Source organism: Drosophila persimilis, unplaced genomic scaffold (assembly GCF_003286085.1).
Source record: "Drosophila persimilis strain 14011-0111.01,24,50 unplaced genomic scaffold, DperRS2 tig00000000-arrow-pilon, whole genome shotgun sequence".
Classification (NCBI taxonomy): Eukaryota; Metazoa; Arthropoda; class Insecta; order Diptera; family Drosophilidae; genus Drosophila; species Drosophila persimilis.
In genome coordinates this window covers 3,687,941-3,702,278 of record NW_020825288.1, presented here as the reverse complement: position 1 = coordinate 3,702,278, position 14,338 = coordinate 3,687,941, and the positions used below count along the sequence as shown (strand labels likewise).

General features: G+C 50.6%; 4 protein-coding genes and 1 long non-coding RNA gene across 7 annotated transcripts; 3 read left to right on the top strand and 2 right to left on the bottom strand.

The window, feature by feature from the left end:
- Nucleotides 1–389: 389 nt before the first annotated feature.
- Nucleotides 390–1,121, top strand: LOC6594755. The gene is made up of 3 exons (XM_002020056.2): nucleotides 390–644; nucleotides 701–877; nucleotides 949–1,121. Exons 1-3 carry the CDS (start codon nucleotides 390–392, stop codon nucleotides 1,117–1,119), a joined length of 603 nt encoding a protein of 200 aa, XP_002020092.1. The 3' UTR covers nucleotides 1,120–1,121.
- Nucleotides 1,122–1,154: 33 nt separating this feature from the next.
- Nucleotides 1,155–4,460, bottom strand: LOC6594756 (serendipity locus protein H-1). Its single transcript, XM_002020057.2, has 3 exons — nucleotides 3,234–4,460; nucleotides 1,945–3,167; nucleotides 1,155–1,879 (listed from the first exon to the last, which is right to left on the bottom strand). The coding sequence occupies exons 1-3, from the start codon at nucleotides 4,247–4,249 to the stop codon at nucleotides 1,479–1,481; spliced, it is 2,640 nt and encodes an 879-aa protein (XP_002020093.2). The 5' UTR covers nucleotides 4,250–4,460; the 3' UTR covers nucleotides 1,155–1,478.
- A 208-nt stretch (nucleotides 4,461–4,668) lies between these two features.
- On the top strand, nucleotides 4,669–5,599 carry LOC6594757. 2 transcript variants are annotated; one of them, XR_003409407.1, is made up of 3 exons: nucleotides 4,670–4,830; nucleotides 4,888–5,021; nucleotides 5,087–5,599. It is a non-coding gene; the product is annotated as an uncharacterized LOC6594757 (long non-coding RNA). The 2 variants fall into 2 exon arrangements; XR_003409406.1 differs by having other exon boundaries at nucleotides 4,669–5,021.
- A 642-nt stretch (nucleotides 5,600–6,241) lies between these two features.
- Nucleotides 6,242–11,960, top strand: LOC6594758 (pre-mRNA-processing factor 39). Its single transcript, XM_026984212.1, has 9 exons — nucleotides 6,242–6,273; nucleotides 6,504–6,604; nucleotides 6,839–7,745; nucleotides 7,799–7,872; nucleotides 7,924–8,046; nucleotides 8,104–8,229; nucleotides 9,564–9,835; nucleotides 9,891–11,198; nucleotides 11,260–11,960. The coding sequence occupies exons 1-9, from the start codon at nucleotides 6,243–6,245 to the stop codon at nucleotides 11,603–11,605; spliced, it is 3,288 nt and encodes a 1,095-aa protein (XP_026840013.1). The 5' UTR covers nucleotide 6,242; the 3' UTR covers nucleotides 11,606–11,960.
- LOC6594759 (DDB1- and CUL4-associated factor 10 homolog) lies at nucleotides 11,957–14,303 on the bottom strand. Of its 2 annotated transcripts, XM_026984155.1 has the most exons (4): nucleotides 13,832–14,303; nucleotides 13,379–13,748; nucleotides 12,721–13,320; nucleotides 11,957–12,663 (listed from the first exon to the last, which is right to left on the bottom strand). In XM_026984155.1, exons 1-4 carry the CDS (start codon nucleotides 14,122–14,124, stop codon nucleotides 12,118–12,120), a joined length of 1,809 nt encoding a protein of 602 aa, XP_026839956.1. In that variant the 5' UTR covers nucleotides 14,125–14,303; the 3' UTR covers nucleotides 11,957–12,117. The 2 variants fall into 2 exon arrangements, with proteins under 2 accessions (XP_026839956.1, XP_002020096.1); XM_002020060.2 differs by having other exon boundaries at nucleotides 11,957–13,320.
- Nucleotides 14,304–14,338: the final 35 nt, after the last annotated feature.

Below are 14,338 nucleotides of genomic sequence, written 5' to 3'. Positions count from 1 at the left end.
GAAGGGCTGCAAGGGTACATATATAGTCGTACTCGTACTCGTACGAGTATGTGGAACAACCCTCAGGGCTAGGCAATCTCCAGTCTGTGGTCTGACAGTTGCAGTTCCCGCATCGCATGCCTAGAAGATAGACGCTGAGGCCGTGCCCTGTATATCAAACCAGATCAAATGGAAATGAGATGTTCTGGCACGCGCAACGGCGCTCCATTTGGACATTAGTTGTAGTGACTAATTATATGTTTTAGGACTAATTATATCTATATTTTTCTGTTGGCTTATAATTTGCGGTTGGGCCCTGGATAATTACTATTATTTTGCCGACAATTCGCGATACTTATGGAGGCTATATATATAAGATTGCCATTACCATTTTTGGGCATATTTTCAAAATGTTCCTACACGTAATTGTTTTGGATGCCATCCTGCTGCTGGCGATCGTTAGCCATTCGAGTGGAGGGACCTACGAACTTTTGGTGGCCGATGAGAAACTCTTCAGTGATTGCCCGAATCAGGCAGTAGGCACTCTCAATCAGCATGGCATGTTCGACTTATCAGACTTGAATAGAAGCATGAATGCGGACGGTGTAAACATCGCAGGAAGCCTCACGTGCGCGTGGGATGTTCAACCCGAAGATCGTGTGGAGGTGATATCGAGGGCTCCTCGTAATGCCAACTTCAAACTATTCCCACCATATTATAGATGTCCATTACCCTTCTCTATTTCGACAGAGGCAACTGGCAGTCCACCGTCTTCTCCTTGGTGTCGAAGGACTTTTGCAAGAGCATGTACGACGAGAAGCAGTATTGGTACAAGTTCTGGACCCAACACGTTACGAATTCCGCAGATGTAAAGGATAAATGTGTCCTTTACCCTGGTGTAGGTGCCTCCATTCTGTTTGAAAAATATTTCCGAATTTCCACATGTATGTTTTGTGTGTGTTTCTGCAGACGAAATTACAGCTGGAGCCGTTTATGCTGTCCTTGAGGGCCTCCACCTCGGGACCATTCCGGAATGGACGCTACAAGGCCCGGATCCGCTTCATTGCTTTCGATCAGAGCGGGGCCAGTCGCCAACCGAACATCTGCTTCGAGATTATGGGCGACATTTACAAAGTTTGAGTTTTTTCCTGTTTTCTTTTGTTTTTTATACTAAAAATATGTACGAAATTTATTATTGGTGTGAAGCGTACAAATCATAAATCATATTCATATAATATATGTATATAGAATGGTTTATATATACACTCAATCCATCTTAGGGGCTATTCTGAACTCGGCTTAGGGTCTAGATCCTTAAACAAATGTAGCGTCGTACTCTTATTATCTACGGACTACGGACCAAGCACGTATCACTCATCCATTGCTTGTATATGATTGCCAGCGGTCGTTGCGTGGTCGATAGGGCTAAACTTAACTAAGACACAGGAGATCGTTGAGGCGTTCTATCGTTGAGGCGGGCAGCAAACGCCGCCGCCCGATCATGTCAGATGGGACGTGGCCGTGGTCGCCGACTTTCCGGTAAAGAACCGATTTCCGCCAGTCTGTGTGGTGAAGAGCAATGTATCCACCGAAGGCAACATTTGATTCGAGCGCACCAGCAGCGGCACATTCACCATCGACACCGTGGTGGAGGCGGCCGACACACTCGTCGTCCCACTCACCGACAGTCCCGAGGAGGGGGAGCTGTGCGACGTGTGGCTCAGCTTTCCCTGCGCATTTAGCGTGAAGGCTGGCAGATAGTAGTTCCCAGATCGCACCGGTCCCGCATGCGAATTTCCATTGTTGGAGGAGACGGCAGTCAGCTCCATGGAGGCAGGAGATGAGAACGGCGACGACTCGAGTGAGGGGCAAGCTAGGCGATCGCTGGGCTTACAAGGCACTGCAAACAGGAGAAGCGAGAATTACAAACAATTTTCGTTACGGGGAGGATCATTTTTCACTTACAAAATTCTTCATCTGGGAGCAGCTCGTCGGGAAGCTCGTTCTTGATCTGAAAGTGCAGGGCTGCAGCCGAATCGGAGATGGCATTGTCCGATGTTCCCATTTCCGTATTGGCATTGGGCGCATCATACAGTCCGCACTCTTCCATTTCTAGGGCCTGTTCCATAATCAGTTCTTCGGCCGATGTGAGACTGAGGCCGTGCAGATCCAAGAACGGGCCCTGCGAATGCACTGGTTCCTTCTTAATATGCGGCAGCGTGGGACAAGCGATGGGCTCCATCAGGGCCTGGAGTTGGGCTTGCTTCTGTGTCTGGGGCTTCTGCTGCAGCTGCTTGGGTGCCGGCTGTTTGCGTTCGCGTTTGGTCTTCGCTTGCTTGGGGGGTGGAGGGGGCAATGTCACCAGTACAGTGGTTAGCTCCTGCTGGGATCCTTGTGAGGCCTTTGAGGGCGCCGGGTGCACCTGTTGGAGTGCAGTGCCCGCCGGCAAGGTGATGCCCAAGGCGGCCAGGGTGGCCTGCTGTGGCTGCTTCTTTTTGCGAGCCTGTTTCACTGGCGTTGGCGCCGTCGCAGCTGCTGGACTGGGCTTGGCTTTGCCATCCGTTGTGGCCCCAGGATCTCCATCCCCATTCGCTGCGGCTGTTGCTGCTGCCGCTGCAGCTGCTGCGGCGGCGGCGGCTACTTTCTGTGCCTTGCTGGTGGTCGACTTTTTCGAGCAATACGAGGGAATGTTCTCGAGGTGTTCGCCAGTTTTGTGGTCCACCTTGTGGCGGCGACGGGTGTGCTTCAGCCAGTTGGGGAAGTTGGTAAAGTCCCGCGGACAGTAGTTGCACTTGAAGGGTCGCATCCCAGTGTGGATATTCGAGTGTTGCTTCAGCTTCGAGTTGCTAATGAAGCTCTTGTCGCAGACGGTGCAGGCGAAGGGGCGCTGCTCCAAGTGCACCAGATTGTGCACCTTGAGGCAGCGCTCGGTTTTGTACATTTTGCCGCACTTCTCGCAGCGATAGGAACGCGTTTGGGCATGGTACTTCTGATGGCGCTGCAGATGGGAGCGTTCCTGGAAGCGTTTCTGACACTCGGGGCACTCGTACGGCTTCTCCGATGAGTGTATCCGTGCATGATGCGTCAGATTGATCTTCTGCACAAACTTTTGGCCGCAAATATCGCACTGATACTTCTTGTTGTCGCTGTGGATCTTACGGTGCATCCACATGCTTCCCAATTTGAGGCTAAACGAGGGATAAGCGAGCCGATTAGAGTGGGATCTGGGGCAGAGCTATAGCATGGGCACTTACCATTTGCCACAGTCGGGGCACTTCTTCCAGGTGTCCTTGCGTCCCTCGGTGCGATGCGTCTTGAGGTGCTTCTTGAGGCCGGCGAGCATTTCAAAGTCGCGCTGGCATTCGTTGCACTTGTATGTCATGCGCAGGCGATGGCCGGCCGCCTCATGCTTGCTCAACTCCTCGGGACTCTCCAGCAGCAGGCCATTGCAGTCCAGGCACTTGTGAAGTGGCACAGGATCCACTTCGAAGGGTTTCGCACTGCCATCCGTCGATATTGGCGGCGGCATGCTGGACGCTTCTCCGGACGTCGTCGCCACCGGCTTCGGCTGCTGGAAGATGGTAAAGGCTGGCGGCATGTAATCCGACTCGCAGACCTCCGCTTTGGTTACCACATTGAGTGGCTTGAGCTCTGGCAGCGGCCTCTCCTCGAGCGGCTCCTCCTTGAAGACCTTCAGACGCACTGCCGTTGCCGCCGGCAGCTTGGGCTTGCGTTGCATCGGCTGGGGCATCAGTTGCATGTGCATCTGTTCCGGCGACAGCTTCACCGGCGTCGTGCAGGTCGAGGATGAAGTCTTCTTGAAGGGGGAATTGGTGAAGGCATTCGGCGGCTCTGGCCGCAGGAAAGTCACATTGAACTCGGAGCTGTGATTGTCACTGGATAGATCACGGGCCACGATGCTAGCGCTGGGCCCCGCCACCAGGTCATCGCGGCACACGTCGGCGGAGAGATTGAGCTCCGTGTTGTTCTGGGCGCTCTCGTCGAGCACGCGCCAAAAGTCCGTGGACGAGAGGCTGTTGCCGTTGACGAGGCTCGCGGAGCTGATGGTCACGCAGGCGGATAGATCAATATCCAGAGACTCATCCTTGATGCTCGATATCGAATCGAAATTGTTAATGCGCAGCAGGGAGCTGAGAATCTCGTCGTGTGCCGCCTTGGTGGGGGTGCAGTCCCCGCCATAAATTTTAGGCGGCAATTTCTTGCTTGGCGCCTCTTCTTTCATTCTCTTGCCTTTTCCTTTACACTCCATTCGCCACTACGTACACGTACAGGTTATGCGGTCGGCGTTTTCAATTGCCAAACTGTCTGATTTCTGGCTGTCGCTGGTTAATTTCTAGCACTGGCCCACTTTCTACTGTCACTGGGTCCTTGATTCACACATTTCTGGTTGTTTTCCGGGGAAACGTACGCACGAATTGCACAAAAAACATTTAATTATTGTGAAATGCGCCTCGGCTTTGTTGTTTTTGTCACGCTTACGATTCTTGAGTCGCCATTTTGCGCATAGTGTTCGAAAAGATGCTTCTCTGGCAGGGCTGCTTTGAGCATCTATCGATAGCGCGCATACCATCGCACGATAGCATCAATAAGAGCATCGATATTGAGAAACTGGTGGTGACAGCGATCAGCTGTCGCGATTTATCGAAGCACTGCCGTCTCAATTGCGGAACAAAACAAAGTATTCTTTATATTAGATTTGTGGGAAGATTTTCCCGTTAACGGCGGTTTCGAAGACCGGCGCCGCCCTTTGCCGCAGCCGTGGCCCACTACTCCGCCCTGCCTCAGCCCCAGGCCACCCCGGTGTAGAGCACACTGACTGTTCATCAACAAGTAAATGACACAACAGCAAATCGGGCAAAACATTTCAAACCATTAATCCGACCACAGAGCAGACTATCGCTGAAGCTGGACTGGAAACTGGGACCCACACTGGCTACCGTCAACACCATCGTCCTAAAGCCAGCCGAGCAGTCAATGTGTCGCCGACAAAGACGTGCCATACATCCCACCAGCTACGACCGGTAAGCATATCCGTGCCCAGCTCTCTCTTCTATTCAGCTGTGTTCTAAAACGTTTCCTCTTTTAGCTTCCTGGGCGAACTCGCAGAGGCCTCCCAACATTGTCGTGCATGCCATGATGGCGAGGCGTCTGTTCTTCTCGACATATGTCGGTAGGCCATCATTCGAGCCCGAGTCGATGGCAATGAGCGTCTGGAGTTAGGAGGAGTCACATCGGTGGCCCTGGACCAGCAGTCCCATATGATCTAGTATGCCCCTGGCAAGCGAATCGATGGCATGAACAAGTAAACAAGAATATGGGGATCCAATGGACACATGTGTAATCCCCTGATCCCTCTCTACGGGAAAACCCTTGTTTCCATGCATATCTCGTTGCCAAAGTTTCTCTTTGATGATGACGACCAGTATGATGTCACTTATTTTTTGGGCTCAAAGATTATCTTCATACTCCGGTTGACAAGCAACAAGTCTTCAAATACCAGCAACATTGACGCGACAACTTTGCGACTGTTTCTTTGTTGAGCTCTTTTGCTTAAACTATATTTTGGGCAAAATACAATAAATGGAAGTACTTAAAAGTAGTTAATCTTGTAGAAAATTGATTCATCAATGGGATAAAACTATGTGTGCAGGGCCGAAGGTTTTAGTTAGCCAGCATTATTAAACGCAATATCTAAATTGTCACTTTTTTTTACCTTTTTTGCTGAAACCTAGTTTTATACACCATCCAATAACAAGGAGTCCCTAAAATATGCAGATCTTGTAGAAAATTGATCTATCAATTGGATAAATTTATGTGTCCAGATATTGAAGCCCTAGCTAGCTAGTAATATCAAATCGAATATCAAAATGGAGGAATATGGATTTCAATCCTTGAGAACAACTCTTAGCCCATTGTGGACCAAAGAGGTATTTTAATATTCCACCGAAAATAAAGAAAATCAAATCATTTTAGCGCAGTTCAAGTGAAAGATATGGGGAGTTTTATTAAGTTCAAAAGAAAGGTGGCATGGATTGACGAGAAAAACTTACATAACATAATGGTTTTCCGACATTCACCTCAAGTCGCTGAACTGTTTAAATAGAGGGGGCTCAAGTGGGCTAAGTTCGTTTTTTCAATCGGTATATTTACGGTATATTTTGAAAATGAGACGGTATTTTTCGGTATATTTCTGAGGGTCAGACCGTATATCTTTTCGACAATTCTAGTGTCTAATACTAAATATGGCGTCCGGCGAAAACGTTTTGATGGAAGGTAAATTTTATTTTTGTGTGAAATAATTGACCCAGGTCTAATCTAATGTGCAAATAACTAGTCAGCAGCTAATCGCTAACTTTGAGCATAGCATACAGAGTGTTTTTGGAAGATAAGCAATAAAGATAAAGCGAAACGAGTGAAAATCACGCGGCAGCGAAAACCATAACATCGAGTACAGTTTATGTAAACCGCATGGACTAACGTAAACGGGTTGACTATTTTTCCAGGTCGCCGCACACGCTCCGGCCGAAAGGCCACATCACCGCCAGCACCGGCTCTTGCAGTGTCCACAAGGACCTCCAAGCGCACATCCAGGCGACACGCGCAGGTCAGTACACCCACAGAGCAGACACACAGCCCACAGTCACCTCCTCCTCCTGCTACAATTGATGAGAAAAAATGCATGTCTTCATGCGGATGTGGCGTTGTTCCGTTCGCATATGATGCCCCACAGCACATGATTTTCTGCAAGGGCCAACTGATGTAGCAATCGAAGCCATCGCCACAGCATTGCATTTGATGTCCTAAAATATTTTCTAATCACATTCAATACGCCTTGCAGGTAAGCGTTTCTGAAGAGGAAGAGCCCGAGCAGCAGCTGCCACAAACAGTCATCAGCAGCGAAACTGCCATGGTTTTGGATGAGGAGGACGAGGACCAAATGCGCGAGTCCTCGCTCCAGGAGGCCTCTGTCCGAGAGCAGCATTACGATGAGTTGGCCCATCTCCAGCACCAGCTGGACGATGATGTCGAAATGATGGCGGCCACAGAGACCGGGGTGGACGAGAAGAGTTCCTCCTTTCCGTTTGGCACAGTGGCCGAACAGCATTCCGAAACGAGTGATGATATCAAAGAGAGTCGTGCCGAGGGTGGCGTAGACACGCTGCTAGCCTCCCTGGCCGGGGATAATGCCAATAGTTTGCCCTCCGTTGGGGGTAACGATGAGAGTGACAGCAAAAAGGCCGCTTTCGATTACAACGTGGAGGCCCTGGAGCCCCATGGGGAGAAATTGAACTCGTCGGAGGACTCCAGCTCGCATCATGCCATTGCAGAGAGTCTGGGCGATGAGGCCGACACCAGCAATGCCACAATAGTCAACACAGAGATAATCTCAGAGGATGAACTGCCTCCACCCACCAAACCAGAGATCAACGATGCCGAGGAGGTCTCCGACGAAGAGCTGCCGGCTCCCCAACGCGCCGAGTTGCCCGCCGATGCGGAGGTCATATCCGAGGATGAGTTGCCTTCAAATAATAACAACAATAATAACAATAATGCGGGTGAGCCCAAGACTTCGACAAAGCGCAAAGCAGAGAAAGAACAGGCGGAAGAGGCCAAGGACAATGCGGAGCAGAAGAGCAGCGAAGCAACCAGCACAAGGGAGAAGTCCGTGGAACAGTACAATCCGGGAAGTCCGACCACAGAGAGCAACGATGCCCCGCCATCGGAGAAGCGGCCCAAAGTAGATGGTAAGTCGTCTAACGCTGATAGAAAACCATTTTCCTGACACTTTCTAAAACAGACGCCGAGCACAAGGAGAAGAAAAAAGACAAAGAGCGTGATAAGGAAAAGGATAAAGAGAAGGAGAAGGACTTGGCCGACAAAGAGAAGGAGAAGGAAAAAGAAAAAGAAAAGGAAAAGGAAAAGGAGAGAGAAAAGGAAAAGGAGCGAAAGAAGTTGCCGGATCTTGAAAAGTACTGGCGGGTGGTCAAAGACGATCCCACAGATTTTACCGGCTGGACATACTTGCTGCAATATGTGGATAGTGAGGTGAGTGTGCCACAGATAATGTACGATAATTGTTATTAAACTCTCATCGTTCTCCAGTCCGATGCGGAGGCGGCACGCGAGGCCTACGACACATTCCTTTCGCACTATCCCTACTGCTACGGCTACTGGCGGAAGTACGCGGACTACGAGAAGCGGAAGGGCCTCAAGGCCAATTGCTACAAGGTGAGTACCCCCCCAAGAACAACACACACACATTTAAATCTGTTTCGCAATTTCTTGTATGTACGCTTACAATTACGATTACAATTGAAATTCCATACTGATATTTGTTGTTAAATGCAATTTATTATGATTATTATTACCGAATAAACAACAAAACGAAACAAAATATACATTCAATAAATGCAACCATCTACAAAAAAAACAAAACAGTCTAGCCGTCAGCCAGCCGTCAGTTTAGCCTCCAGTTAGGGTCTGCTTCGGGAATGAGACTGTAACACTATCTGGACAGCTAATCCACAATTGATTTGATTTCTGTTGCAGTTTCATTCCCTCAAATTCAACCACACTTCAATATATCCTTGCAAAAGAGCATTATCCTTTATATTTGAGAGGTACAGAGGGTCTGCATCCGTCTGGCCCGGTCTTGTCCATCTATTAACCTAAATGGAATACCCACCCTTAACAGATTCCATATAAAGGTAGTCTGCCCTACCTGTTTCTTTCCTTGGCTTACCGTTTTTTGCACCTTTAAAACTTGTTTATATACCCAAGAGAAAACCTTTTCTTGTTGAATGCTAGCTATTTGCAAGGGTATTCCAAAGCTTCGGCCTACCGTGGCTTAAGTCGGGATCTTTTTGTAGCTTCAACGATATCCTAGCAGTACCGTAGCAGTATCCTCACCGTTTGTGTCGCACATAGTCACACACCCGCTCGTTGTCCTGTAGCTTAGATCAGTTTAGACACCACACCCTTTGGTCACCCTTTGACCTCTCTGAGAGCGGTCTGAGAGAAAGCTGGAAGACTGATTCGACTAGTCGAATGCTGCTTGCTCGTTTCGTCTTTCGTCTACTGCCACTCTACTGCCTCTCTTCGTATCGCATTCGGTCGCATTACTGTTCCTCCTACTACTACATCCTCTTCAACACGAACTGATAAAATAGTGTTCTGATCCTCGATCGCATCTCGTGCTCGTACTCGTACTCGTACAGTCCGTAAGTAAGTACAAATGGCGTTTAATGAAATTTATTAAGTCTCAGTGTGAAGATTTTTTTTGTATCTTAATCTTAATCTTAAACGGAAACACGGAAAAGTGTTTTGTGCTCAAAGTGTCTGTGTGTCTTGTATTTAAAGTCGCCTTAAGTTAGCTCCTAAGCTCGAAACACCATTCAATCTACATCCAAAAGATACGATAGATAGCCCTTAAGTGCCAACAGCTACCACAACCGTTGATTTATGAACTATACAAAATTTCCTATATTTCTCCTCTGCAATCGATCAAAAAATCAAAAATCAAACCCAAAATTGTTCCCGAAAAATGCTTAAAAATCGAGTAGGTGTTTGAGCGCGGACTGGAGGCCATACCGCTGTCGGTGGATCTATGGATACACTATCTGACGCACGTGAAGCAGAGCAGCGACGAGGAGCAGTTCATCCGCAGCCAATACGAGCGGGCGGTGAAGGCCTGCGGCCTGGAATTCCGCTCGGACAAGCTCTGGGACGCCTTCGTGCGCTGGGAGAGCGACTCGAAGCGCTATCAGCGCGTCATACAGATCTACGATAGGCTCTTGGCCATACCCACACAGGGCTACAATGCACACTTCGACAAGTGAGTGAGAGCCGCTTCCTTGTGGTTAACCATTAACCCATTTCTTTGATTGCAGTTTCCAGGATGTGATCAATCAGCAGACAATTACCGCCTGCATTGGCCATGAGGAGATCATACGTTTGCGCAAGGAACTCCACGACCGGCTGCACAGCAAATCGTCGAAATCCTCATCGAAGAGTAGGCGGGACAGCGGCAGCAGCAGCTCCAAGGAGGCAACGAAGGGTGAGCGGGAGAAGAAAGAGTCTGGAGGTGGAGGTGGAAGTGGAAGTGGAAGTGGAAGCAGTGGCGGGGCTGGTAAGTCGCCAAAAGATAGTAGTGAAACACTTGTCGATGAATCAGAAAGTACCACCGATCTGACCGAAAGCGAGTCATCGCCCCCAGCTTCAAAGCCGGCGTCTCAGATCGATTTCAGCGATCTTAGCACTCTCACCGAGGAGGAGGCGACCGTCATCAAGGATAAGGTAATATCCGCGCGTCGCAAGGTCCACAAGGCAACCGTCGGAGCGGTCACTGCTCGCTGGTCCTTCGAGGAAGGCATCAAACGACCCTATTTCCATGTGAAGCCTTTAGAGCGTGCCCAGCTGAAGAACTGGAAGGAATATCTCGACTTCGAGATCGAGAAGGGTGATCGCGAGCGGGTGGTGGTTCTGTTTGAGCGCTGCCTCATCGCCTGCGCTCTGTACGACGAGTTTTGGCTGAAGATGCTCCGCTATCTGGAGTCGTTGGAGGATCAAAGCAGTGTCGTTGAGCGCATCCGCGATGTCTACCGTCGCGCCTGTCACATCCATCATCCGGACAAGCCCAGCATGCATCTCATGTGGGCCGCCTTTGAGGAGTTGCAGCTGAACTTCGATGGCGCCGCCGATGTTTTGCAGCGCCTCGAGCAGCGCTGCCCCAATATCCTCCAGGTGGCATATCGTCGCATCAATGTGGAGCGTCGCCGCGGCTCCTTGGATAAATGCCGCGAGCTCTACCAGCACTATATCGAGGGCACAAAGAACAAGGCCATTGCCGGCAGCCTGGCCATCAAGTATGCACGCTTTCTCAACAAGATCTGCCACGATCTCGATGCGGGTCTAGCTGCCCTGCAACAGGCCCTGGAACGAGATCCGGCCAACACTCGAGTCGCTCTCCAGATGATCGATCTGGCCCTGCAACGGCCGACTGTGGACGAGAAGGAGGTCGTGGAGATCATGGACAAGTTCATGGCTCGCGCCGATATTGAGCCGGAGCAGAAGGTGCTCTTTGCCCAGCGCAAAGTGGAATTCCTCGAGGACTTTGGCAGCACGGCGCGTGGCCTGCAAGATGCCCAGCGTGCGCTCCAGCAGTCACTGAGCAAGGCCAACGAGTCGCAAAAGAAGAGGTAAGGAGAGCCAAAAGTATTCTGGATCATTCTCTAATAATAACTTTGTTTGCTTTTCCAGCGACAGCAGTCCCAGTCGCAAGACCTCCTTGGGCAGCAAGGACGGTGCTGCTGCACCAGGCCCATCCTCGGCCTCGGCGGCTGCCTACAACAACGGCGGTGGTGCGACCGGAGCGGCGGGGGGCCCCAACTACAACTACAACTCGGCGGCCTCCGGCTATTACGGACAGCCGAACAGCGGCGGCGTTGGTGCTTATCCGGCGCAGCAGCAGCCCCAGCAGCAGTCCTACGACTCGTACTACAACCAGTGGGGCTACGGATCGGGCGGTGGTGGTGCCAGCGGCGGTGGCAACAGCGGAGGGAACTACAACTATGGCCAGTGGAGCGGCTATGGCAACTATTACTAAGCTAAGTCCCTCAAAAATGTAACCCTAAGAGCACCACACCCCCGCACACAATCCTCGGTTTAGTTGTTTGACCTCCTTCGATCCCCTATCTCTAATTTTATATTGAATTTTAGCTATTACATACGACTATGTACCATATATCGAGCATGTCCAGAACTAAATTTTATCCCAATTGATTTTTATCTTCACAAAAAACAAGTTACTTTTCATTATGTGCGCGCTGATAAATTTGTTGCATCTTGATTGTTCTTTTACTCACCCACACCCCCACACCCCTACACACACACAGAAATACAGTGTATGCCCCCCGCCCGCCCCTCGAGTATGCGTCGAAATAAAAGATATTAACTATTAATCGGTCCAGTCCAACAAGTTTCCATGTATTTCTCAAGGGGAGATTCTTGAAGGCAGTCACAAGTTCCGGATAAAAGAACTACATTAAATAAAACTAAGCAATTTACAAATTCTGTGAAATGCTAAAATAAAATATTAAATATTAAAAAACTTAAAACTTAAAGATTGGGCCGATACCAGGTCACCTCCCCGCTATTGCAGCCCGTGACAAGGAGGGGCTCCCGGGGACTGAACTTGGCGCAGAGCACTACATCCTGGTGCTCCGTGATGTGTGCGAGCTCCACCAGCTGGCGCGGGCTCTGCTTGACCTCCTCGAAAGTCTTGTAGCTGGGATAGTCGCAGCAGTCGGCGCTGTAGCCCAAGAGGCGCACGCCGTTGCCGTAGGGCGAGCAGATGATACGGCCGTCGGCGGAGAAGCCCGGCTCCTTGATGAAGCCCGGCTTTGTGTTCGTCTCGGAGGCGTAGTACAGGAGTTTCTTGGCATTCACCAGTATGGAATGGTCATTGGATTTCAGTTCTGGTGCCATGGTGGCCATAAAGGGGACTAGACGACGTGGTCCGATATCGACGCGCACTGTGGTGCCGTTGTTTGTGACGCCAATGCTGCCCCCGCTGCTGGTGCTGCTTCTCTCTGGATCGGTATCCTCGGAGCTGGGTAGAGAGGCAGTGGTTTGGCGTTGGCTGGCCGCTACCGCCGCTGCCGCCTGACGCAATGGTAAGACTCCACTGCTAATGGCATAAACAAAGTTATATCCACTCACTTGGTTGTTGGCCTCACGCGCACGAATCTGGCGCGTGGCACGCTCTTGGACGGTTACCTCTGCTGCCCAGATATCGGGTATAAAGCTTTCTGGTCGCTCATGCAGATGCCGTGCGTATGCGGCGGAGACACCACGGCCGGCAGTTGGATTATATCGGAATACCTGCAAGCCGCCGCGCGTGAATCGGCGTGTCGGACGCGTCGGAAGCCCGTCTTGACTGACGCTTCCTTCTGGAGCCGTTGCTGGAGCAGTCTCGGACGTAGTGGCTGCACGACCGGACGTGCTGGATGGGTGGCGTCTTTTTAATTTTGGCACCACCACCTCCTCCTCAATCTCAGCATCGGCCGTGGGGGTCTCCTCGTTGATGTCGTGTATGCAGGTCCACTCGCTCTGCTCGTCGCAGCTCACATTGCGCGTCAGCATGCAGCGGCAGTGCGGATGAATCTGTAGGGCCATTATCATCTCGGCATCGTTGTGCTCCGGAAAATCTGTGACCAGCTCCACGCGGTTCTTCTTCTGGCGCCGCGAGAACACATGATCGTATTTGGCCGCCTGTGGTATGTACTGATCGCCCAACTGCATGAGACGATAGATGCCAGGCTGAAAGCGCAAGAGATTACAGCAAGAGTCTCCCATCAATGCCCATTCAAGTACTCACTCTGAAGCCACTGAGGTCTTTGTGCAATGTGGTCAAGTCCAAGTGATGGATGATCATGATGTAGCCACCGCTGGTGCACAACACCAGCTTGTCGCCCGTCGGGGAGATGCGGCATCTCATGAGGCCGCTGGCATGGAACACACGCTGCGAGATCAGGCCCTGTTCCGTGTGCGAGGCAATGTCCCAGGTGAAGATGCTGCCATCGAAGCCGGAGCTGACGAGCAGCTTGTCCTTGGACGAGTACTCGATGTTCTTCACCCAATTGGAATGGCCATGCAAGACACGAAGCTTTTCGCGCATGTTGCGCAAGTCCCACAGAGCGACGGTAAAATCATCAGAGCCCGTGGCAAAGAGGCGATCGTCGAAGAACCTAGGAACGGAAGTGTGTATGTGTGGTAGTGCCTGCCCCTGGATGCACATATGTAGACACCACATGCCTGTGTGTATACTCACTTGATGCAATTGACGCTGTCAGTGTGGGCATCGGGTACCTTCACGATTTCCTTCTGTGTGATGGCATCGAACACCAAGACGCACTTCCGCTCGGTGGCGGCCACCAACACGTTGCCATCGGCATTGAATTCCAGATTAAAAATCGCCCCAGTGTGGCGTCCAGCCTCGTCGGGACGCAAGTTGGCGTGATAGCTGTTAAACATATTCATGCTTGTATATACGCGCCGCATCACAAAGTTCTCATCGCCCCACGAACGGAAGCCACTCTCGCGCCGACTTAGATATTGCTCCATGGTTATAATTCACACGTAAGGATCAGAAAAAAAAATTAAAAAATTGTTGGCCAACAAGAAGTCTGCCAACGGTAGTGCTTGATGGGGCCACTGGGTGTCGCTTTCTGTTTACGATTGGCCGACGAGGGATGCACTGACAGTTCGTGACGAGCCAAAAATACAATCGCGGTTTTCACTACAGCAGAATGTGAAATATAGCACCATTCAGGTTCCG